This window comes from Hermetia illucens, chromosome 1, assembly GCF_905115235.1.
Source record: "Hermetia illucens chromosome 1, iHerIll2.2.curated.20191125, whole genome shotgun sequence".
Taxonomy (NCBI): domain Eukaryota; kingdom Metazoa; phylum Arthropoda; class Insecta; order Diptera; family Stratiomyidae; genus Hermetia; species Hermetia illucens.
The window spans coordinates 8,961,156-8,986,735 of NC_051849.1; the positions used below are offsets into that span (position 1 = coordinate 8,961,156).

A 25,580-nucleotide genomic window follows, 5' to 3' on the forward strand; every position below is an offset into this window, starting at 1 on the left:
TATAGAGCTCACCACTCTAGCTATAAGCAGTCTATGAGTGCATCGCGGACCCCCAATATTTGGCATCATCCTTGCCAGCGCCATGCTAATATTCGACGCTTCGGTAGGTGCTGCTTGAAATTCAGCCTCGCATCTATCATCACTCCAAGGAATTTAATTGCTGGCTTTGAAGTGAGATGATATGCTTCCCTATTCTGATAAAAGCAATGGTTTCCTTCTGCCGCTTCATAATAAGCACCGCCTCTGTTTTATCCTCTGTGAGTGCAGACAGATGTCAGCCACTTCTTTATAACAGTGATTCCTTCGGATGAATATTATTCCACATCCGCCACATCTTCTGCAGTAACAACTATCGCTATGTCATCTGCGTAACCCACTATTGTGGCTTCGATAGCAACTGCGTCGTTACATGATATTCTATAGCGGTCCCATCACAGAGCCCTGTAGAACACCTGCGGAGACAATGAATTCTTTGGTGTTATTGCCTGTGTCGTACCAGAACCTTCTATCTGTTAGGTAGCTCTCGACTAGTGCAGTTAAGTAACCGGGTACACCAACCGCCGCTAATGACCTCCTAATAAGGTTCCAACTGACAGAGTTGAACGCACTTTGCACGTCAAGGGTAAACACAGCACAATACTTGCTAGTGCCACCGCTTCCGTGCATCGTATGAAACCAGGTTGATGGCGTCGACCGTTGATCTGGCCATACATAAGCCGAATTGTCGGTCTGATAAGTCTCTCAGACTTTCTACAGCGGGAGGCAATCTGTTATAGATTATTCGCTCCAAAATTTTCCCTGTAGTGTCCAATAGACATATAGACCTGTAGGAAGATGGTTCACCAGGAGGCTCACCAGGTTTAGACAACAACACTAACATTTGTTTTTTCCATGTCTTAGGAAAGATCCTATCCGCCAAGTTTCAAACAACTCTAAGGATATGTGTAGCCTCGACCTAACAGCCAGCTTAAGGGCTTTGTTTGGTATGTCGTGCTCTAATAAGGGAACAAACCCTGAACAATTTTCAGGAGGAGATCGGGACATGTAATTTTCGGAGCTGCCTGACCTCTAAATCTCCCCATCATAAGCCTGTAGTCGCTTGTAGCAGTCTTCTTGCTTCGGTGTATAGCCAGCTTCAGATTTCATCGAGCTTCCTTGAATGCTCGCTGTTTCACCACCTGGTCAATCCTACCCATTGCTCTCTAAACCACTCGTCTGGTCCGATGGCATACCGACCGAAGATCTGACAATTTACTACTCCACCAGCAGTTGGGCCTTCTACTTGAGAAAGCGTGATGTCTCGGCATCGATAAGTCGCATGCCTCCGCGATAGATTCCGTGATATGGAGGGCTCTTTTCTTCCTTGTATATTGTCTTTGTTCGACAACATATCTATGAATGTTTGCTCGTCAATTGCCAATATGATATTTAACTGCGCGAAAGCCTCCAAGACATCAGGCTTGGAGGAGCATGGTAGCTGTAGACGTATATGCCGTCTATTTTTGCCCATACGAACCCACTTGTTGACTGCCTCATGCATTGCTATGTGGCTTGGTCCAAGGCTACCCATACATTATTTTTAGGGTTTCTATAGGGTTCCTTTATTATATTTCTTTCACCTCTGATTTGGATCATCCTTATTTTCTCGCAGCATTTAACGTCTTTTCGAACTCGGGACACTTGCTGCTTACGGCAGTATGCCCGCTGTCCAGGCCCTCGTTTTTGTCACACAACATGCATTTGACATGTTTCACCACAACGTCTGCATCAGTCAGACTGATCAACCTCATTTGTGCACACTTTCGCTGGATGTCCCAACGAGAGACACTTGAAGTACCCCTTCAATGAGATTATCTCTCTAAGGCAACGAACTACCGATTCAATACGGATCTTCCCGACATCCAGCAGTTTGCGCCCTGCTTCTGCTGGCAGCCAAAACGTCGTCGTCTGTGTACCTCTATACGCCTTTCTGCGGCTTACAATGATGCCTTCTGCAAGTCGGGCAGCTTGAACTGCTCCGCTAAGGAAATTCAGATTTCCACCTTAAAAGTGACCTCATCTAGGTCCTTGTAATGTATAGCGATCTCAGGGTTTTGAGCACGTACGGCAGCATTATCCCCAAGCAAATTTTTGACTTGACTGCGGAAGCTTTCGGTTAGTTCTCTTCGGACCTTTCCAGTTCCAGTATGAGATTCCCTTTTGATTCCTCTGGATCCTGCTTACACCCCCTCCCCCCCTTTCCCCAGTCTTCGAGATCAAGGTCGGCTTTCACTCTTCTTAGTATGTCTGCACCCTTGCTTGAAGTGATGATCATCTCGGGACGGATCCTTATTCTCTTCTTCTTCTTTTTTGGTTTCTTTGATCCAATCTTAGTCCAACCGTCGTATACCTTTTGAAACATGAGTCTTAGTGTTTTAGGTACTATTTTCCTTCCTACCGAGATTTTGGTTCCCTTCTTCAAAGCGGATGATAAGCTGTTTTGCTTTTTAGGAACTTGCTGATTTCCTGGATGCTTGTCTTCCTTTTCCCGAACCCTCTTTTTCCTCTGCCCATCCGCGAATATACGGTTGGGCGTCACCTGGGTTGACTGCGTCACCGTTGAAGGAGAAATTTTAGGGCTCTCCTTGAAATCTTTCTAATTTTCCCGTGGTTGCTCTCACCATATCCTTGATTAAGTGTTGCACATTGTGTTTGTCTCTGGTGAATTGCGACAACTCAACAATTTTCGCCCCAACCAAAATGAAGGATGACTTTTCTAGGTCGGACTTTTGTTCCAAAGCCTCTATTCTTCTTTCCGCACATTTTCTGACGTTAACAGGATGCCTGTGGCCCAGGTCCTTTTTCGGTTTGGATATTGGAGGAGATATCATAATCATTGAGCTTCTCCTAAAAGGATCTGGCTGTCGATACTGATGAGCCTCCCATAATTTTTTTACATTCAGATGTCGTTTGTGTCACTGTGGCTTTTAACGTCCTTGTCTGAGCTGCTTGTAGCGTTAGAGGCCACGGTGGCCAAGCTGTCCGCCACCGAAGCACTGGAGTCGGTAGATATCGATGACCGGGAGCCTGTTTGCCACTCCCAAAAGCTGCAAGTACTGGGATTCTGAGACCCTGCACCATAAGTACATATTCCTACGTATCCGTCGAGTTTTCCCTTATCAGCACGAAGGGACGCCCTTGATGGGAGATTTGGCAACTCCTCACAGGTCCGTCCGTCTGTCTGTCTGTCACACGCATTTTTTTCGAAGACGGTTGTAGCGATGTACACCGAATTTTGTGGAAAGGTGGGAACTGTGAACGCTCACGCATAAAATGAATTACATCATGCTTCGTCGAATTTAAAGGAGACAAAGGGGAGGGGGTGTAAATTTTTTTTCGACCGAATATAGTCATATGGGGTATCAAATGAAAGGTCTCGGTTAGTAGTTTTCGAAGCCGTTTTGACATTTTTTGGAAGGTGGGGAGTGTTTAATAGTCAAAAGTTTTTTCACAGAAATCACACCATAATTAGCTAACGATAACCCAAAATCTCCTCAAGTCCTCAAGAATCAATAAAACTTCAATTGAAGCCAATTGAGTTCCACCACCTTCGCGTAGATGTCCCGCAAACCCCTGAACTTCCACCTTATGAGCTTAGTGCATTAAATCCTGGAGACGCATAGCAAGGAAACCTTCTGGAAGACCAGGAAATTACCACAGCACGCAATTTTTTTGCACGCCAACATCATGTATAATTGAGTAATATTAGGGTGGAATTTTCGTATTCTCATTTTCCTTTTCCTTTAGATCCGGATTTTCTACGGCCTGAACTTCAAAACAGGAATGAAAAGCCAATTCAGCCTTATTACTCGTTATGCCTAGCCACCCCCTGCGCCCTAAACATCCTTAACGCTGTGGCCCTTTTAACCCCGAGCCCGGGGTGGTCGCATGAACTACCCCCGCGCCATTGCCATCCCAATGCAATTGCTAGTCTGTAATTATTATTAGCTTGCGGATAGTTGAGGTGAGTCCTGGTGAGAACCAAAGCATAAATATAATTAAATATTGAAAGTAATAATCGGTCGGTGGTGGCCGTTACATGTTCGTTACGTTGCAGAATGTTGGGTATTCGTTCGGCGGTAAAGAAAACGTTAACGTTCTGTGGCAATTGAGTAATTTATGGCCATGATGTGGAACTCTATTTGGCCCATACAACTTGTAGTTAGTTTACTTACTTAATGCCTTATGCTTTTCGTTGTTATAGATACAACTGTGTATGCATTGTCGGCGTTATGTGGTCGCTCAATTAGTCTCGTTCGATATTATTTCAGATTCAATTGAAAATTATCGGCAATTTTTACTATTCACAGTTTGAATTGTTTTCAATTGTGAATCAATTTTAAAAAATTTAATATGCGAGAGGGTATTTTACTCTTATTCCAATCTATTTCTTCCATGATGTATCTGAAACCAATTTGGATGGTTCAGGGCTGAATGCCTATCTTTTTTTTTGCGAATCGGAAATTCTTGGAATTCGCGAAAATATGTTCAATGCATTGTTAGCAATTAGCTTCGTTTGATTTCAAGATATTGCAACGGTCAAGATACATTCGATATACTACCATTGTTGAAGCTTCCTTACAACTGTAAGTTTTGCATAATCCATGAATATGGAAAGAAGCGTAAGACGAGCCGTTAATATTCCTATTTTGAATCTGGCTCGAAGCAATCGTTCCACTTCATTGCAACTTTTACACATTCCTCGTTCACTTTGCGCTAATTGAAGCATTAACAAACGTGTATCTCATTAAGTATGTCCTTCTGTGGCACTTTAGATATTTTTTTCAATCGAATCGATAATGACTATTGCCTAATAAGTAGCACGACTTCTTAATTTGTCTGTATCTGAATTATTGACTTACAGAATTAGTATTGAGTAGTTAACCCCTATCCATATTGGGGTCGAATGGAAAACTGTTTCTTCAGTTTCAACTTTTTCACCTTTAATAATTTTAATTTCATTCTGATATAGTTTGCTAATTATGTAAAATTAGTAGACCCTATTTTGCCATTGGTATTTTCAAAAGAAAATGAAGAAATTCCTTTGACTTCTAACTGACACTAATTTGCTTTATTAGAATACACATTTATTCGGAGCAGGGGACAGGAGATGGGTAGAGTATTCCGGAGCCTGTCTGGGGGGCTTTCTTATATTCACTGATATGGAAATCTCGTTATACCAGTCGTCAAATTGAAGTCAACTTAAAAGAATTTCCTTTCTGGAAGTAGTCGATAATTGTTGGGTTCCAACTAAAACAGGTATTCTGCATGTTGATGCAATTTCAAGTCTAATTTGCTTGAAAAGATACATCCAAGATGGACGGAGGGAATTCAATTTAGCATAAACTTGTTGAAACATACAAGTCTAATTTTTTGAATAAAAGTTCCATGAATCCCTAATGTAATTTACACTGTTAAATGGCCACTTATAGTTTCCTAATTTGGCAATTGCATTTTTAGTGAATTTTGCGAGGTAGCCTTTGAGCCAGCTTAAGAGTAAATGCTTCATAATATTTCATTATTACCTTAACTAGTGACTCATTTTAATATGCCAACCTTCTTTTAAGTTAGTGGCCGGTATTTCCCAGGAAAACCCCTAGCCGTGCATGAGAAATTGAATAGATATCCTCAGCGAAGTTGGAGCTTCAGAAATGTTGAGAAATGCCCACCAGATCCCTGGTCAGTTTTTAAATTCTACCGAAACTTGTACCAGTGATGAACTTAACCGAAGATAACTCAGAATCCGTGGTCAAGATCTAAGAAGAGTTGATCCACAGCTTCAGGACAAACTCGGGTTTGTAGCAAGAAGACCGTATACTGGAGGACCAAATCCAGCGGCAAAGGAGCACAGACTGTCATTTTATATCTTTCGGGTACGTGGTCCATGTGGTCAACGTATTAGTATGTTGATGTCGCCTAGAAGATTTTCTTGTGTGTGACCCATGTGACAAGCCACAAACAGTTGTGCCACGTGGGCGCACATCAATGCGTTGCGTCCCATACACAGCACCAGATTTTATGCGCGGAATGATCCCGCAATTACCGTCGATGGTCGAAGATGTGCAATGATTTTTCTTCACCATAAAATTTCGAAGAATTCACTGAGAGTTGAGTCTTTTGCATATAGTTTTCTTGCTTTGCAGTATGCCATCCGAAGAGTCTTCACGGATAGTACTAGTAAAATCAACCCAGCTAGTTGTCTGTGCTCAATATCCGAAGCGAAAGCAATTTTTTTCTAGATCAGAGTTTACAGTAAAAGAAGTTGGATTAAGAGTCAATGAGACCAAAGCAAAATTTATAACCCAAATAAGGAAAACATGACATAACAAAAGCGGGAATTCAATCTCGAAAGTATTGTCTGTTTCATATATCTTGAAGGGCACCTGAGAAAAAAGGCCAAGGAAGACGACAAAATTCAGAGGCAAAAGAGCCTAGGTTTTTACTTGGTTCTCCAAATTCCATATATATACTGGAACATATTCAGACCTCTGTTATTTTACCTGTGAAACTTTAACTGTGGTAAAAGCATCTGAAAATGCGGTTAAGATCCTTGAGCTCCGAATCCTTAGACATATACTTGGTTCGATATTGGAGGGATCAGACTCAAGAATCAATTACAATTTGGTGTTCTTCGAAATCTTTGACGAGCCAATTATGTTCATTCTAGCCAAATTCGGTGAGTTGCAGTTGGAAGTGTGTATGGAATGTACGGACGATGGAAGAATTCCCAAACGCACTCTGAATGGTGAAACTCGAGAAACAAGATCAAAAATTGAACCAAGAAAAAGGTGGGAGTACACCATATACGATTACAGCAGGTCGTTGTTAGGATTTGGTAATTGTAGATTTTTAGAGCCAATGAATTTTGGAGGTCCAAGGCGAATTTGGGCTGTTACGGCATGAACACTGCTGAAGTCTGAAATCACCTAGACACGGATCCTTTTTTTTGTGGAATTTGATTCAATTGTTGGGTCACCTGTCCTTCACTAGATCCTCGTTTCTCATTCAGTAAAGGTTACTCAACAGTTGAGCCAAACTGTTGAGTCGCCTTCACTTAATGGGTTAATGACGAGTAGGTAACTAGATGAAACTTCTCTTCTGAGTATTTGTAGGTTTTCCTGTTTTTTAATGATTTGGTCACTCCTTTCTACCACCCTTCCGGTCTAGTTAGAATCATAAATTCCTCGTTGTATGGAAGGGGAAATGATAGATTTAGTGAAAGTGTTACAGTGTTTTCGAATAGTTCAGTTTAGTGGGAAGATCATCCTGTAGGTGGACCAATATTGAAGAAAGAGGTCCTCCTTGAATTCGCAAAAAGCTTATATTATTCTGCCTTCAGAGTCTACGACAGTTAGCCACAACTGCTTCAGCAACAGACATCGGATCCATGAAAAAATGATATCTGGGTAAAGTGTAGAAATTCAGAAGCGGTGCGTTGCTGGCTTAAAGGACTTTCTTTAATAATGTTCTATAATTCGATTGCTGAGTCTCATTTAAAATTGCTTACCAAGCGGCACTTTATTGCTAAAAGGAAATAAAGGCTTCAACAGAAAGTAGAACCGAAAATAATTGTTAATTAAAGCGCCAGGGAAAAGTCGAAATTGATGCTCAGAGTCGCCGAGAGAAAATTTGGGTTAGGGGTATAAATTGCGCCAGTACTGGCTCGTTTCATGAATCTTGAACTCAACCCAATCATAGGAATCGTGCCTTCATTTCGGAAAATTTAATACAAAATGGTTTTCCAAATTCAACTCCACTTTTAAAATTGTCAAAAAATACTTTCACTGTTGAGTTATGATGCTAAAATTTGGACGGAATGTCGGCAATAGGTGTCACACAGTAGTGATTCCGTGAGCTCTGTGTCACTATATATCAATCTCCTTTTGCAGTCGAAAAGAGATTAGAGGGATTGCTACTGAAAGGAACTGCCCAATTTTGCATAAAAAACCACCTCAGTTCACATGCAAGAGAGTGATTGCCGTCTCCTGTTTACTAGGTCAAACTGAATTTATGTGTTTCGTGGTAGGTGCTTTTATTCGGTGATCCAGTTCAGTTACTAGGCTGGTTTGTGAACATATCAACAGAATCCGTATCAACCATGGTTGCACTTAAGTCCAGGGATCATCATCTGCTAGTATAAGAGGCGCCAAAGAAGCCCAAATCGAAACCAATTCGTCCACCAATACTCGCGATGGTTAATGCCGTTATCAGTGACTTCGAAATAGGGGAAGGCTCATTACTTTGAAAATATTTGGGTTCGAGTTACAACGACAAGAAAGAAAGTGGTGCGAACCCTGAATCAGCTAAATCCTCTAAACCACCGCTAAAACACCGGGGAGAAGAAAGCGACCAAGCCTGACATGACTGTAAGGGAGACAGTCAGTTGCCGAAGCTACAAAGAAGGTTGGAAGTGCAGAGCCGGAGGTACTAACGAAAAACTAGGAAGGCTCGAAAACACGAAAGCACAGGCCTGATGTTACTGCACATCGTCCCCTAAGGGCGAAGAGTTAATCCGTCTGTACACGAACTAATCGCATATCTTCAGATCCAGGAGTTTAGGGGAAGGCTCCCTCAAACTTGATATGTGGACAATGTGCAAAAATTCACTGCTGGAATGTTTCCATTTACCCTGGATGGTGAATACATACGACACAGAAAATCGTGTATAAGGTGTCGGATGTCTTTCCGATGTATTTAGCCAAAATTGAACCCCCGCAATTCTAGGGCTCCAGCTGGCTAAACAACCATAAAGGTCAGATTGTTTCATTCGCCATTTCAGTGGTATATAATCTGTCATTACTTTGAACTTCGTAACATTGGCATACGTCCGAAATTTCTCTGCTGTCTTCACCACTTCTTCTTCATTTTCTAATCCCTTATCGTCACCCATGGCCCCTTCTTCCACGCCTTATACTTTAACTCTTTTATTTATCTGGAACGATGATCCTCCTAACAACAAACCGAACTTTTCATTTACTGGTTAACAAACACCTCAAAGTAATTCCGGATTCCAATCCTTCAGAGGTTACTTGAAGTTAGTTTTTACTAAGGAAGTTGTCACAAAAATAATTGTGAATTTTTTCCTAATGGTCTTCCCGACTATATATTGGAAAGGGCTGACAGTTGCCGAAATTAGGGTATTTTTATAGAGAATACATGTAGGGATTAACAAGACTGGCTGAAACAATGATATTTGCTACCAAGTCGTAGTCGAGCACGAAATCCTGAATCCAAGCGCTTGTACTCAGACTTTCGAAAAAAAGAAGAAAAACTGTCTCGACTGGAATTGTATTTAGGAATTAGTCAGGACCTAAATTTTTCATGAAGTTTACTACGAGATTGAAGTGCGGCGTTCAACCAATACGACCTCTGCATATGATCGCCATTATCTTCTAAACAGGGCATAATGCCTCAACCACAACTACACGGCATCATTGTTGATTCATGGAAATGTGGTTAAGTTTCTTCCGGGTTCTTCGGAAAAAAGCTTATACTTCTCTTTTACCGTTCTGCATTGAAAATAAAAACCATACAAATTTGCCAATTTACTAAATTTTCTAGCTTAACGTTGCCTAGGCCTCACTAGCTCAGCTTTTCAAAATAATGCTCTTACTGGCAAAGTGATCAATGCGCAAAAATTCTTGAGACCCTAAGATATACCTACATTTGTATTACGGGACACGACCATGTGCTAGCCTGAATTTTGTAAAAAGGATCAATATCTGTCGATGAACTAATACGCTTGATGATGATTTAAGAAACTTTGGCTCAATTCGAATTAAACGTACAACTGAGGGAAGTGGTGCACCCGTATCAGACGTGCCGACTTCGTTACCCAATGGATCAAAGCTGAAGGGAATGACTCCCGGTACCCCTAAAACTCAGTGAACGTCAATAATAGGAGTGGTTTCGAAAGGTATTTTGGATTAGATTTCTGTATATTACCCTACGTAGATCGTGAAGAGTGCAGGGCATCCATTTATTGTGCCTTTTTCTCCTATCTGATTTCCAATAAGACCATCCTACATTTTCATTACACGCGGTGCAAGTGATAAGCCTGCATCACCAAGCTGCGTTTAGGGGTTGAGAAATTCCCCATATCCTTAATATCGGACGGGACCAAATGAAAACCAACTTACTCCCATTTTTTTTAGGTTCACGGACTCCTTTTTCTTCGGCTTAACATCTAAGAAGACGGCTTATGGTTTCGTACCAGAGCAGGGGCAACTCATAATACGTTGTCTAAACAAAAATTGTCAATTCCGGCCAAGCTTTGGTCTGAAGTGTGGGCGGATTTAAGTTCGATATAATTCGTACCCATGTTGTTTTTTGCCCTGCGGTCACGCTGATCCCAGGGCAGAGGTTAGGTAGCATCTGATGAGTTGTATTGCGTCGAATAGTTTCCAAACAATCGTGAGATCTCATGACGACTGCATAGTGTCTGGTTCACAGACAGTTTTACAAACAAACTTTAAATTGACATTTGTACAGTTTTATGCAATAAAATATTCGAATGTGTAAATGGAAACGCTTCGAATGCAAGAATCTGATATTCAAGCTTGTATGCATCAAGTCACCCCATTTATCCGCCGAGGGCGATGGAATACCATCAGAGACAATTGCGTTAACCGCACTACTGCATCTTGAGGTACAATTTAATTTGCCGCTCGTGAATTAATTAACAACTATGACCCGACCAATTAAGATGACAACGATGCAGACGCGATGATTGGTGAGCGGCAGGTACAGGCGAGAACACCTGGTGGCTACCTTCTTGCCTACCCTCTCCATAGTTTGTGCTTCATCAACGATCATGGTTGACGCAATGACGCACATGGCTTTCATTTGTGCTCATTACCCCGAACGAGCCTACTATGCAACTACTGACCATCCGTTCTACAATCTGCCTTCCCGTCTGGTCATGAGCTCCGTCCGTACGCATATTTTGTCACGATTTCTTCATTGGATTTGACAACTTTCTCAGCTCTTTCTTGAGAATTCACGGAGCTAGAATTAATTATGGGATGAGTTTTATTGCTTGTTGGTACATGGGACGAGTGCTATGAGTAGAAGTGAGTAAAGGTCAGTCGACAGGTGAAAATAAGATAGAATTCCAGACATTCCAGCTATTTTCATGTTGTGGCCGGCGAACCTTAATTAACTCTCTTTACAGATGCAAATGGGTCATCCACAGGTCCCAAAAGATGCAAATGAATTGTTCAGATAAAAAAATTGAGACTGCGTTGAAGATTCCTGGTTTTTTCTATTTCCGGGAATTGAAAAATGAACATGTAAGGTAAAAGCGAATTCTAAGGCTCCAGGTGTCATACCCCCTCTCAAAAATATAAAATCTTTTTGCTTATCCCATAGTAATAGAACAGATCTGAAATCTATCTGAGCTGTTTCAACTTCATTAAAATCAATACCAAAAGATGTTTTTCGAATGTAGAATGGAAAGTTTTTGTTATCAGTCAAAAGCTAATTTATCGATGGCTTAAGAATACAGGCAGTGACATAACTAACAATTTACCCCGATTCTTCTCAAACCATCTCACATTGGATGCTGCAATATTTGGTACAGTTTTAGATATGACTCAAATTTCGTTTCAATCCATTTCATCTCAATAAACAGACCGAAAAATTAAAAACGATAAAATATCGCCAGAAGATACTATCCATATGGTAAGCATCTTTTTTTCAGTTCACAGATATCTTTTTTGCTTTCTCGATTCGTATTTCTCTCTCCTTGGGATATTCTTGCCTTTGGCTTGGATTTTTTTTCTCCAATAACAATCTCAAAAGTTATTGACATTATCCTGTCATGTTGTTTATTAATCGAATAATCATTTTCGCCACTTTAAAAGATTGGCCGTTAAAGTTGTCCATAAACGACGTAATTTACAACCTGATCGATACTGGTTGGTCGTTGATGCTGGACCGGCAAACGTCCGGGGCCACACACAGAAATCGCGGATCAACAAGTAAATCTGCAGCTACCGGGTTCGCGGCTAACCGAGGGCAAAAAACAGCATCCAAACTTGCCTCAGTTAGGAGATCATAGAGCTCCTCCGACGGCGTCTCAGAAGACATTAGAATTTCCAATTTTCAATTTAAATATTTCCACAATACAAATTTATCTGAATTCCCAGTCTATAAAAATCCACTTGCTCTAGTTAATCACATGCAAATGACATTCTGAAATTTTTCTTGAGATTTTCAAAATCTTTGCTGAAGATCATCTCATAACTCCTTGAGATTTTCAATCTTCAATCAAAAGCGTGACGTTCGCTACGTTGGTGGTCTAATGTTTTTAGAATTTTTTCGATGGCATATTTTGACGAGCCAAATACGGTACGGAACCGTGTGGATGGCCGGCGTCACGATAGATTGGATAGAGTAACTTAGCCATTGGGAGAGAATAAGATGGTAAAGGTGTTAAGTGCCTGTCCAAGAACTTTATTAATGGGCTAGCGGGGTTACCGATCAGATAGTTTTAGGGAGTGATATTTTGGCTTAAGCACTTTTTCCTTGCGGAGAAATCAAGGTTTCGAAGGGGATGGTTTTCAGTAATATAAGATTTTTCAGCTTATTTGTTAGTTTAAAGGACACAAAATATGTGCGTTCCAGTGTTAATCGATTGGAGACCACCTAGTCCTAAACTCAACTTTTTGACTGGGCGTAGAATTTCCCACCAATTATCTGACTCATTTTCAGCATTACTTCGAGCGTTCAACTACCATTGATTGACGGATTCTTATCTTACTAAATTTGGTTCATTTTTCTGCAATGAAAATGGAAGGTAAATGCCAAAAACGTCCACTAATATTTTGCGGATTAAGCCCCTCATTAATGACCGGAAGATATTGAGAATTCGAGTGCTTTCCAGAGTTTATAGCCACTTGTAACACGGGACACATCGAAAAAATCAAAAATTTGACTGACGGTTTCGTCCAGGGCAGAGGCAACTCATCAGACGCTGCCTCACCTCTGCCCTGGGAGCACACACTACAACGACTGGCGTTTTAAGTCAAATATAACTCGCAACCCTGTCGTGTTTTTGCGATGATAAAAAGGAGCGTCTTTCCACCTGTTGGCACTTTCGGTCACGCTGCTCCTAGGGCAGAGGTGAGGCAGCGTCTGATGAGTTGCCTCTGCCCTGGACGAAACCGTCAGTCAAATTTTTGATTTTTTCGATTCTTAATGCTTGGGGTGCTACGCTCCAAACTAGGGCTCCATGGACTAAAAAACGAGGGAGTAAGTTGCTCCTCATTTAGTCCGGTCCACCATTAAGTGGATGGGGACTTAGGATCCAGCAGATCCTAAACAACAACGGGACACATCCTTGCTATAAATTGCTTCGCTAAGAGGTGTGATAGCACCTGATGAGTATACGTGTGACGCCGAAAGAAATGACTGTGTGAGGCATTTTCTTCATTTCAATCCTTTTGAAAGGATAAATGATAAAGGAATATCCCCAGTACAGAACAACACGGTTTGCCCTAATTCAAACAACCTTTCCTGAACGGCCTGAACATTGTCAAATCTTGGACTGTGCAAATAATACTCCAACGGTCTCAACACTTGGGAACAAATCCAGTAGAGAGGAAGGATGATTAAACTGTTCTTATACCATATTATACAGCTTGGTTTATTCATAATACTTGCCACTATTCACTGTTTGTCCAAAATAGTTAATGTGTCTAAAGACTGGCCCATACTAGCGTATGCTATAGATAATCTGGCCAAGAAGTTCGATCTGGTCTTTGCCCGAATAGTAGCCGTTGATTGTTCCGGTGTAATTTGGCAGGGACACGTATTTTTTGACAGCTGTAACGACATCATTCAAAAACCTGTGGCGTCAAGTGGTCAATTTGCACTTTGTTTCCTAGAATTTCCAAGATACTGCAGGAAAATCGCTGAACAATGTGCTACTTTGGATCAAAATGAGCCGCTTCAATCGTAGTCGCCAAATTTGTTAAGCCAATGAACACAGTTTTCTCTGGCCTACTTTTACCGAATTCCATTTGTGTACCCCATGATATTCTTAAAAAATTCAAAATTTGGCTCAGCCCTTCTAGAGAAACCACCATAAACTAAAACAAATAAGATAAATACGATCAATGTTGCGTCAAACAATTCATAGAAACAAAAAGTTTCCCATTTTTGAATTTAGTTTATAATCTTGGTTTACAATCTAATGTTCCTCATCCATCTAACCCCTTCAGTCAGTCAGGTTTCGTTCCTAAAATAGAATCTTCTCCCACCATTGTCCCAGCCAGGCCGTAACTAGATTCACCTAGGCGTTCCTAGAAAAATTTAGCCAAGTAGGTCATGGGCCGTTTTACACATTCTACGCTGGTACTAACTAATCATCAGTTTCGCGCCGAGGTCCACCAATTCGATATCCCCAAAAGCTGTCTGGCGTCCTAGCCTACTAGTACTAACTAATGACGAGCTTAAACGTGTTAAACTTAGCTGGGCGAGGGCATCAATTTTAGCTGTAGCTATTCAACGGAGCTTGTGCCTGCAAAAATCCCAAGAAAATGAGCATCCTTAAGATGAAGCTAGGTCACTCAGCAGAGCGAAAAAGAGCATACACGCAATAGAGAAACTAAAAAAAATAGATTCCTAACTATGTAATCAACAAATCTAACGAACGCTTCAGTCAGGAGCAGCTACCTCTACTCAACAAAAGGCTACACTATACCATAAAATACCCCAATTTTCCTACAGGAGAGGATTTTGCGCTGAGGTCCACCAATTTCTAGGATAGTAATTTCGAAATCAATGATCAAAACGTCTGTTATCTACTTTGGGTCAAAATTAATCGGAATAGTTAAATACAGTTTTATCAAATAGTCTTCCTTAGCTTTGGGTTGGCACCGTATTACCAAAGTCAGGTTGTGCATCGCGTGACGTTCATAAAGAACCAAATTTTCAGCAATAACTTTTAAAACCGACCGACATAAAAATATGGTATTCCAGAAAACACTATCGAGGTCGACAGTGCCGCTATAGAAGTAATTATGGACCAAGCTAACAGACTTCATCTAGGATATTCTAGAGAACCGCAATAAAGAGTCAATTCCAGTCAGGAAGGTGCTAACGCAATCTAAACTTTCCTATATTATGACAGATCTAACAAAAGTCACGATAGGACCAAGCTAGCTAGCTAGGGTAGGTATCAGTGACCGCACTGAGGACTCCACACTTTCGCAAATAATATTCTGGTCAAAATTGAGTTGAGACGATCGAATTTATGTCTTTATCAGCAACTGATACCCACTCCATATAGTGAACCATACCATAAACCCATACCCATGGCCCCATAGCGTTTTGAAGTAATAATAAGCGACTGTCATCACATCCTTACATCTCTTCTTCTTCGCCATCTTTATAACATTTTATTTCTTTTTAAAGCGGAATCGACTCCTCTGAATCGTGTTCCCCACTTCCGCCGGTCATAAATTTCATCAGGGCGAAGTCGAAAGGTTTTGAAACCACAAGCTAACATATAAGGCCATTCCTGCTCCAAAAATCTTTAGGAGTAACATCATCGCTGGTATCACTAAGTAGAATTCCCATTATTGGTCTCTAGATTCAAAGCAAATTCTCCAAAGGTTGTCAAACCAATAATTTATATGTTGACCCCATCCCTTTAAATATCCCTGATTTGACTGTGTTCTCCTATCAGCTAAACAGGGTCTATTCCGAAAGCAATAGGACTGTGCGGTTTTTTTCCGGGGGAAAGGACAGACGAGTGGCGATCCGCCCGCCAGGATCGGTGGAGGAGTATATTAGGAACCCTGGGAAAAATCAGCAGTTTACAGATCGCTTGTACTGTAAACCCCTGTCGAAATATATGTCGAAGATGCGATAAAATTTCGTATAGGGTTTGGTAGAACGGGAAAAGAGACCCACGAGAAGAGGAGCCGTACTGAGGTGCTGTTATGGATAAATTGGGTGTTTTTGGTGGCACAAGATGTTCCAAGAGGATAGAGAAAGAGTGGAAGACGACGACCCCTCCGAAAGCCCTTCGAGCAAAACCGACAAAAATGAGCCGCAAGTGAAAAATTTGCTGAACAGTGATCGTAGGATATATCAGAATGACTGCTGCTGACATGAACATCCTTAAAATCCAAGCTTTTAAGATTGTGGCAGAAAATTTTGAAATCAGGAAAGTATGCGGAAAATTGGTGACTCAAGTATTATCAGAGGAACAAAAGGCCATTCGAAAAGCAATCTGCCAGCATTTTCTTAATCATGCGACGGAGGACTCCGACTTTTTGGAAGCATCACGGCTTGCTGGAAGCAATGTCAAAGGGGCTAAATAGTATTCCGGGCTTGGCGTTCTTTTAGCCGTTTATTGAAGCATGCACATGCCTAAGGGTGCTACTTTGAAAAATTCATTGCCATCGAAAAAGTTGGCTCCTTAAGCGTGCGAAGTGGCTCAAAATAGGTCGCGCTAGGATATTTCTCCGCGTTTGTGTTCTTAATCTTATTATCATTGCCCTCCTCTTTTGCCCAGCGCATTTATTCATGGAGTATCTTTATAAGTTACCTCAAAGTTCAGGTCGTAATATCTGGTTTACCAGCATATTTGACTATTACTGATCCATTACTATCCATAGATGCAGATTTTTTGGCCCCGTATACTAGTGTCAAATTAAAGACTGGAGGAAGTGGCAAGAGTATTGTCTTGCTTTAATCCTACTTCCCAATTGACAATAGCTTTAAATAGGATTTTGATTACTCGTTGTGACATTGACCGACCCAGTTTTAGTGGAACTCTCAATTCCAGCGATAGCTTATAAAACATAGAGCATTATGATGGCCGACTGGATCAACCCCGTTGATTTTCCTCTCCTTCTTTTTAGTCGAGGAGTCCTCTTCTGGTCCAGGATAACTTTTAAAAACGAAAGAAGTTCCAGTTTTGTTTAGGCCACTGCTTGTTCAGGGGGCCATTGACCAAAATCACTGGGAATTTTTCTATCAAATTGGTCCGGTCTGCCATGAAGTAGAATGCGGAGTCAGGACTCCTGTCATGGATGAATTCAAAGGAGTTAAACTAATACAAATATTAATTTTCAATGACTGAAACTACAACAATTTCCAGGAGTTTTCCAACCGACAACACTACTCATAATATCGATCACTCCATCACCAGATCGGTAGGAGTAGCTGTCGAAGTAGTTCATCACGATGCTTTCCAGAACGCTGACGTTCTGAATTCAGTCCAATTCGATCTGCATAATACGATCTGCAAAATGATAGGAAAACATGTCCGAATTAAGTTCTTATCGTAATTGACGGCCCAGACCACCCACGTTGTCCAACTATCTATCTATTTTATATGGTCATCTTGCGGATTTTCGGTTCACATATCGCGATCGTCATTAGCTCAAATATATACACGAGCCTCCATTTGAATGCATAAATATTGATCTGACAAGAGGCTAACATATCATATGAGTTAGGCACCGGTCGTTGATATATTGACTAGCGGTTTGAAGAACTCAATTAATCAAGTGGAGTGGCTTTAATACAGTTTTACATCATGTTTTTGGACACGGCTTGACTCAAAAAATCGACGGTCGAACTTGACGAAAGGAGGTGAACCAGGCCGGGGTGAAGTATTAGAAGACAACACTTAACTTTCCCATTTGCATAAGTCCAATGATCTTATTAAGCGCCTACATGAATTCAAAAGAATTACTTGGCTGGGTCTTATTAATTAGAGCTGGTTGAAGTGACGTTAAATATTTGCAAAATGTTGGAAGCAATAGGGACGACAGCGGGCTGAAACGAAGAGCCGGGGAAGACAATTAGTAACACAAATTAAGGATATTGTTGAACATAAAATAATAGAGTGGAATATTTGATGGAGTGGTTGAAAATGTTACTAATCAGGCGAGTCTTTCGAATTCCAGCATGACTTGCAATAGATGAAATAAAATTTTTAAGAATTCAGCTGGGTCAAATTCAGGTTTAATCTTCAACAAAAAAAAAACATAAGAAAACCTAAAAAAAAAACAAAAATATTTCAATAATTAATACTCATCATCAAGAAACTTATTCTTATAACTCTATTAATGACATTTGTCAAATGTAAGGATTTCTAAAATGATGTATGCATGTTTGGTCTTAGTCCGACCCTGGTCCTCTTCTGCTGAAGGTGCAGTTGACCTTCATAAACATGATACACATATCGCGCCCTGACTTTGAGAAAGTGGTGAAAACTAGGTGACTTACGGTTCCGTCTGGGGCAAAAGTAACTCATAAGACGCTAAGTCCAGTGAAGCAGAATTAAGTCCCTTTTTACGATTGAGAAGGTCCTTAGATTGCCATTTTATGGCGGAAATTAATTAAGAGAAATTATCTTGTAGGAAAAAGTCCAATTACTCCAACCTAAATTTAATAGAGGTGGAGGAGTGGCTTTCTCCAAAGTACAATTTTTTATTTTTCACGTATATATATATATATATACCACGTATATATATATATACCTGGCGTACCAGGTTTATCCTCACCTGAGTTGCAAACGCAGAGCTGCATGCGACCAGGCGGGTGTCATGGGTTGCGGATAATGACATGACCCACCGGGTCAGCTACGAATATCGCAAGTTAATCTTGTAAATAAGTAGCCGCGGACAAGCAGAACGTTTCCCTTTGTGTTCGTCCTCCCTTACCGATTCTTCCCGTTCAGGGGGAGTAAACCTCCTTAACAAATCCGTAATCCGGGGTGAAGGGATCGACGCGCCTATCGGATGAATTGCAGTGACGTTACACTGTATTTCAGCGGATCCCCTCCAAATACCTTCTCTACCTTTGGAGGTAACCATGGGGCATTGCAACATTGGGGCTCTGTTGCAGGGCTGACTGGTTCCCCATTACTCGTGGGAATAAAATTGGGGACTTTTGTTTAAATTCTTTAAATGGGACCCCAGGGATACGAAGACAGTACCCAACACGGTTAAGGGTCGTTCACCAACATCAGAGCGGCTCTTCGCCCTTGGATGTTATGGCGGTTATGCCGTCAACCACCAGGGACGGGAGACCTAGGCGTCGTATGGTTTGGACGAACCAACTTAACGAATTTATCGTCCGCGCCTATTACCGTGTCACGAATTTGGAACGGAATCCATCAGGGTACAGACATCGACTACATGACGCGTTCATAACCCGATTTCCGGAGCTAAGTCATGTTCCGGAACAGAACGTCGTCAACCAGTACTGGGTGATAGTGAATAACAACCGAGTTGCCTTACCAACTAGGCAACAAATATTCTAAGAGGTTTCACTTGAGCTCGGGCTGGAGTCATCAAATTAGCGGACTAGTCAAAGGAGTAACCCAAGTACTCCATCTGTAAGGCACTCCATGAATCCAGTAGTCAGGAGAAGCTTAGTAACTGGGAATGTCGACCCAATTTATAATGAGGCTTTGACCGCATTCCAGGTCGCATTCACAGAATATGCTGAGATTCTCCCAGACGCTAGGCCAAAGATCCCAAAACTGATGTTTACTTCGGCAACTACTAACATCATTGCTGCCGTTGACAGAATTTTGGCTGATCGTTTGGCTAGCGAGATTACTGCTACAGAGGTTCACAGCCTGATCTACGTTGCAGCTGCCACGGTTATTCGTCTCCATAATCAACATCTTAGAGCGAATAACAGAGGTATGCGCAGAAGGACTTTACCGTTCTGGGTGTTTCGACTCTACAAAAGAGTCGAAAAATTGAGAAAGGAGATTGGTCGTGTGACGCAAGCACTCCTTGGAAATCCATCACCAAGAGTGCACAGATGCGTTGCGAACATCATTGGAAACTACCATCTGTCCAATGATATGCCAATCGAAGAAATCATCGAGGTGCTGAAGCAGAAGCTTGCGGTATGCTCCAATCACAACCGTAGGTATCAAAAAAGCTTTCAGCGAAGGACAGACAACACCTTGTTCTTCCAGAACCAACGGGGATTCTACAAAAATCTCACCAACTCAAGTCGGGAAAGCAACCTCGATCTGGATCAGGCAGAAGACTTCTGGACAAGTGTTTGGAGCGAATCCAGCCGCTGCAATTTAGAAGCAGCGTGGTTCCCACACCTTATGCATTTATGCGAGGCTCTCCCCGAAATGACCATGCCTGACGTAACTGAAGTCGACAAAGGCAGGTAACTGGAAGGCGCCAGGAGTTGACAAGATTCACAACTTATGGCTGAAGCGGTTCAAGAGCCCTCACAGGATATTGGCAAATCAATTTAATCAGATGATTGCCGATCCTGATTTAGTTCCACCATTTTTCACCAAGGGGATAACTTTCCTCATCCCCAAGGAACAGGGTGTCTCTTGCCCTTCGAAATGTCGACCAATTACCGTTCGTTCTTCTCCTGAGAGCAGTAATGAAGAATTGGAGCACGAAGCTATCGGTATCTTCGCAAACATCAGGAGAGATACCAATCAGACGTGGCATTTTCCAAGGCGACTCTCTAAGCCCACTGTGGTTTTGTTTGGCTTTGAATCCGTTATCCCATCTTTTGCATGAAAGCAAATACACGTTTCAAGTCAAGCATGGCATATTGTCGAAATGTACATTAAGCCATTTGATGTACATTGACAACATCAAATTGTATGCCAAAGACGAGAACCAACTTCGCTCCTTGCTGGACATCACCATCCAGTTCAGCAGGGATATCGGCAGCAGGAGAAATGTCGCATAAAAACAATTGTTCGGGGAAAATACACCGACAACGAAGGATACAGCCAAAATCACATCCGAATTGAGGGTATGGATTCGGACGACGTCTACAAATACCTCGGCATATTGCAAGCAACAACACCTGCTGTGGCAATAATCAAATCTAAGTTGCTGGGGGAATTTGAACGGCGTCTGGATCTTGTCCTTAAAACTGAGCTGTTCGGGAAAAATAAGATCATGGCAGTCAACACCTTCGCCATTCCCGTCCTTCTATACACTTTCGGTGTGATACAGTGGAGTAATACTTATTTAGAATCTGTCAATAGACGGGTAAGGGTAGTTCTTGCAAACAACAACATGCACAATAGAGCTGCCGAAAAATTGAGGATCACTATCACTAGGAAGGGGGGTACTTGATTTAAAAACGTTGCACTACAATCAAGTGCATTCTCTTCGTGAGTTTTTCTATGAGAAACAATCTTCTAGCCAAATACATCAGGCTACCGTCATGGCAGATAATAAATTATCTCCTTTGAACTTGAGAAGCAGAGAATGGGATCCCATGTCGAATGTTGCTTCAGTCCAACGGAAGATCGACATGTGGAAGGCCAAACCCATTCACGGAGGTCATATCAAAAATTTGTTGTTGTCAGGCATTGACATCGAAGCCTCCAACAAATGGTTGACTAATGGTGTACTGTTCTATGAGACCGAAGCATTTCTAACTTCAATTCAGGATGCTTCGCTCCCAACAAAAAATTATAAACGGTACATTCTTCACGACTCCTCAATCACCAACTCCAGTTGTAGGTTATGCAACTGTGAAGAGGAGACCATCCAGCATATAACATCTGCGTGCATAATGTTGAGCAGTACCGAGCACACCAATCGTCATAACTCCGTCTGCAACATTCTCCATCAAAACCTTGCGTTGAAGTATAACTTAGTGGCAACCTACCATCCTTATTATAAGTATACTCCGCAGAGAATCTTGGAAAATGATCGGGTCAAACTACTGTGGGATCACACTATTGCCACCGACCACAGTGTTAATCATAACAGACCCGATCTAGTTCTGCTTCTGAAGGAAGAACGAGCGTGCTTTATAATCGATGTTGCCGTACCGTTGGACCGGAACACTGTTCAAAAACAGCACGAAAAAATCCGGAACTACGGCCCCTTGGCAGACGATATGAAGCAGAACTGGAGACTACAAAAGATCGAAGTAGTCCCAGTGGTAATTTCAGCGACGGGATTAGTCCCGCAGAACTTACATAAAGCGCTGAAAACGCTCGATCTTAGGGCTGGACTATACATGGAGATGCAAAAAGCGGTTATCCTTGCAACATGTGCTATAGTCCGAAGAGTCCTGTCCGGTAACAATCTGACCTAATGGGTTTCAGTCTTGATCTGCACTGTCTTCGATATAAGATCCATGTCTCTGTAGTGTAGGACCTTCGCGTCATTGGCTGAAGTGTTTGCGACAATCGGGATGTAGTAATACATTTTCGCATTAAAACGCATCATCGCTGTGATGCGGGCCTTTGGATGTTGCCTTCAGCCCATCCTTAGGTTGGTCGCCCCTCGGTCCGGTTGGGCGGGAAGAGGGTCCGTGGGCTTTTTGAACTATATTTCGGGAGCATCATACCCCCTTTCTCGGTACAAAGCTACTTGTCTATTAATTTTATTTTTAAACATTATTCGATTACAATACATAAGTTTCCAAATATCCGAAAATGATCATTAGCTCTTTTTGTTATTGTTTTCCTTATAAATTGCATGTTATAACCATATACAGAGTGGGTACGCTATTTTCGGACAACTTGAGAGTGAAATCAATTAGCTTTTATTTTAAATAAAATTTAATGAAATTTCATATTGAAAAAATTCTGATTTGGAAATGGAAAAATCTGAATCTGATGTGGAAAATTTTGAAATTGACTTGGAAAAGTCTGAAATTAGTTTGAAAATTTCAGAATTGGTTTGAAAAATTCTAAATTTGACTTGCAAAACCTATATAGACAGTATTTCGGGAACCAACTGTGCTCTTTTTAAACAAGTGTATTGTTGTTTTCCGAAATGAAAATGAAAAGATATTTTGACCAATAATAGAACACGCTTTTTTACATGTTTACATAGATTGATTTAGGTAAAATTTAGATTAACTGCAGGATCCTCACTCCATTCTCGATACCCTTATAAAACTTTTTCCCCTGTTTTCATCAAGTTGGAAAAATTTTACTCTACGTAAAACCCAGATGATTCATGAAAGATACTTCACTTGTTGCAACAGTAATTCAATGGACATTTTTATCCTTTTTTTCAATCTCCCAAAACTAAATTCAGATGGTTTTTGATGATGGCAGTGATCACGATGGTGACTAATTAACATACAATAGTTATTTCTGTGACCATGATAAGCGATGAGACAGGCTGTGACAGCGTCTCTCACTGAAACTGTCACTTTAATCGAGGTGCGCTCACAATCCAAAACGGACCTGATGTGATGCCCATGCTACTGGAATCGTTGCAATTGCTGATGTTAGTGCGGCCTTGTGATGACTTCGAGTGTGAAATGTTGTTGACAGGTGGAAATTAAAATTCTATCAAATGATTAGTAAGCTGCGCTTGATTATCTTATTTTATATAGGAAAGTGTAGAAAGAATGGAATGCTGGAGATTATGATGTTAGATAGGGTTACTTGTGTTATTCAGTGACTTCTACCGGTAGATGAGGTCATGGCAGGTGTTACTTCTCTGATAGAGTGTCAAGTGGAGGTGCTAAATTATAGATATTATCATATTCAATGATCAATAGTAATTCAATTGTACTCACTTCGTGTTATTCTTATATTCCAGGACCTCGTTATCGAAGGCCCAAGCAGCCCAAGGATAAAGCCCAAAGTGATGAAAAGCGACCACGCACTGCCTTTTCAAGTGAACAATTGGCAAGACTGAAAGTAAGTTTACTTCAATAACTACCTTATTTTAAACTAAAAATTTGAAGCTTAGAAAATGAAGCAAGTTAGTGATGAAAAATAAGGTGACTGAAAGGATTAAACCTGGGTGGATGCTTGTTGGGCACATGTGGAAGGATATTGTTTGATGTTGACCTGGGATTTCGGCCCATCTAGCAAGCTTGGGATTAGTTTACAAAGGTGCCGATGGAAGTTGAGGATTTTTGAAAACCTAAAAACGGAGAGGACAGACTATCTTAGTTCTAGAAGGCCAGCTACGGTTGGAGTTTTTCAATTCATGTGGGAAGAATGTCCGCTTTAAGGACAACTTCGTACTTTACCGAGTGTTCAGGTTGATTGGAAAGTGAGCAATTGAGGTCACAGTCCACTCCAATAATACATTTAATGGTCCGCTCAAAGTTTTGGCCGGAGGAAGATAGAAGGGAAATAAGCCGGTAGCTGTTGAGGAAAGGGGGTTGGAAATCCTTGGAGTACATTTTTTTTTGGACACTGAATATGGGTTTACGGGGACTTACCGAGATATCACAAACGCCGCCGTGGAGATATTCGGTTTAGTAAAAAGGATGGGTGAGATGTACTCTCGGCGATCCAGAGAGGATTGGTGAAGCAGTTTTGGTATGAGTTGGGTGTGGCAAAAATATGGGAACGAATAGAATCGAAAAGTTGGCTTGAATGGCCGTGGATGGCCGTGAATGTCCAGAATGTCCTTCTGCTAACATGTTCATCTTCTCGGCAGGAAGATATTTTGAGGGAGGGTTGCTTTTTACCCTGGCGAAGGCCAGTTTGTGGAGGTAGTTGGTATATAGGAATTAACCTATTATGGTTGCGGTTTATTCAAGACCAAGGAGTGCCAAGAGTATATATTTCTAAATAGTTTCCACGGGAGGGGAATGAAATGAGATTATTGTTTGCACTCGCTAAAATGCTTCAATGTTCTAGTGAATTGTTCATTCAAGGCTGTCCTTGGAAATCATTTTAATAGATAGGAGCAGGAGTGGATCAAATCTAAACTCAAGGATCCGGTTTATAAGTTCGCTTTCAGCAAATCAGGGATTGAAAGTGGGGTGGGACGTCTGAAAACCTGGTGGTAATAGGACGGCTCGGTACTCGATTGGTTTGGATGGGCCTGGGACCGAAGCTAATTCAAGATTTTGAGCATTTTTCCTCACTACAACTTTAAAAAAAAAACGTGGGTGGTTCCTGTAGTTTGGAAAGTGGTCATTGCCCCTGCAATTGACACACTTTGGCGCCTGCTCTTACATTTTAAAGCATTCGCCTGGACAATGAACTTGGGTACATTTGACGTAGCGATAGGGCAAATGGTAGGTGGTTGCGCTTGCAGTTCTTGCATTGCAGTACAACAGTACAACCGTCTACTGGTGGCTTTTAAAATTTTAATATGTTCTTCGGAAAACAGCTAAAGGTCCAGTCGAATATTCACCAATTTCGTCCAAGTCATGACGAAGGCACTTGACGCTCCCAGAGCGTTCACTTTTTTAGTGATTTCTTGAAGTGAGAAGAAGAGATCCAGGCTTCTGAGGATAATATTGGCTGTTCTTTCGGAGTGAGGGTTGTAGGGGAAGAACTTATTGTAGTTCTTCATAAGGATTTCCTTGGCATGGGGTAATCTTCTGCCAATTTACTTACAATTTGATGAAAATTATCAAATTTTTTTATTTGGTCCCGAGGTCCCGAAAAAGTTTTGCCTAATTTGTTTGAAATCGTTAACAGGTTCTACTACAACCAGTGGTGGAATTCTTCAACTTACTTCTTTGGTTTTACTCACTGCCGGTTGTGATACCGACTACCATGTCGTTGCCTGTTCTAGTGTCTTCGTTTGGCTCGTGAATGGATTTGATAGTACTGGTGC

The 25,580-nt window shown here is 41.4% G+C and overlaps 1 protein-coding gene across 1 annotated transcript in view; it reads left to right on the forward strand.

Moving 5' to 3' along the window:
- The window catches only part of LOC119646972 (segmentation polarity homeobox protein engrailed), a 43,330-nt gene that overhangs the window by 13,838 nt on the left and 3,912 nt on the right, over positions 1 to 25,580 (forward strand). Inside the window, exon 2 of the mRNA XM_038047676.1 lies at positions 23,592 to 23,692. Coding sequence (XP_037903604.1) covers positions 23,592 to 23,692 — 101 coding nt within the window. The remainder of the gene's footprint in view (positions 1 to 23,591; positions 23,693 to 25,580) is intronic.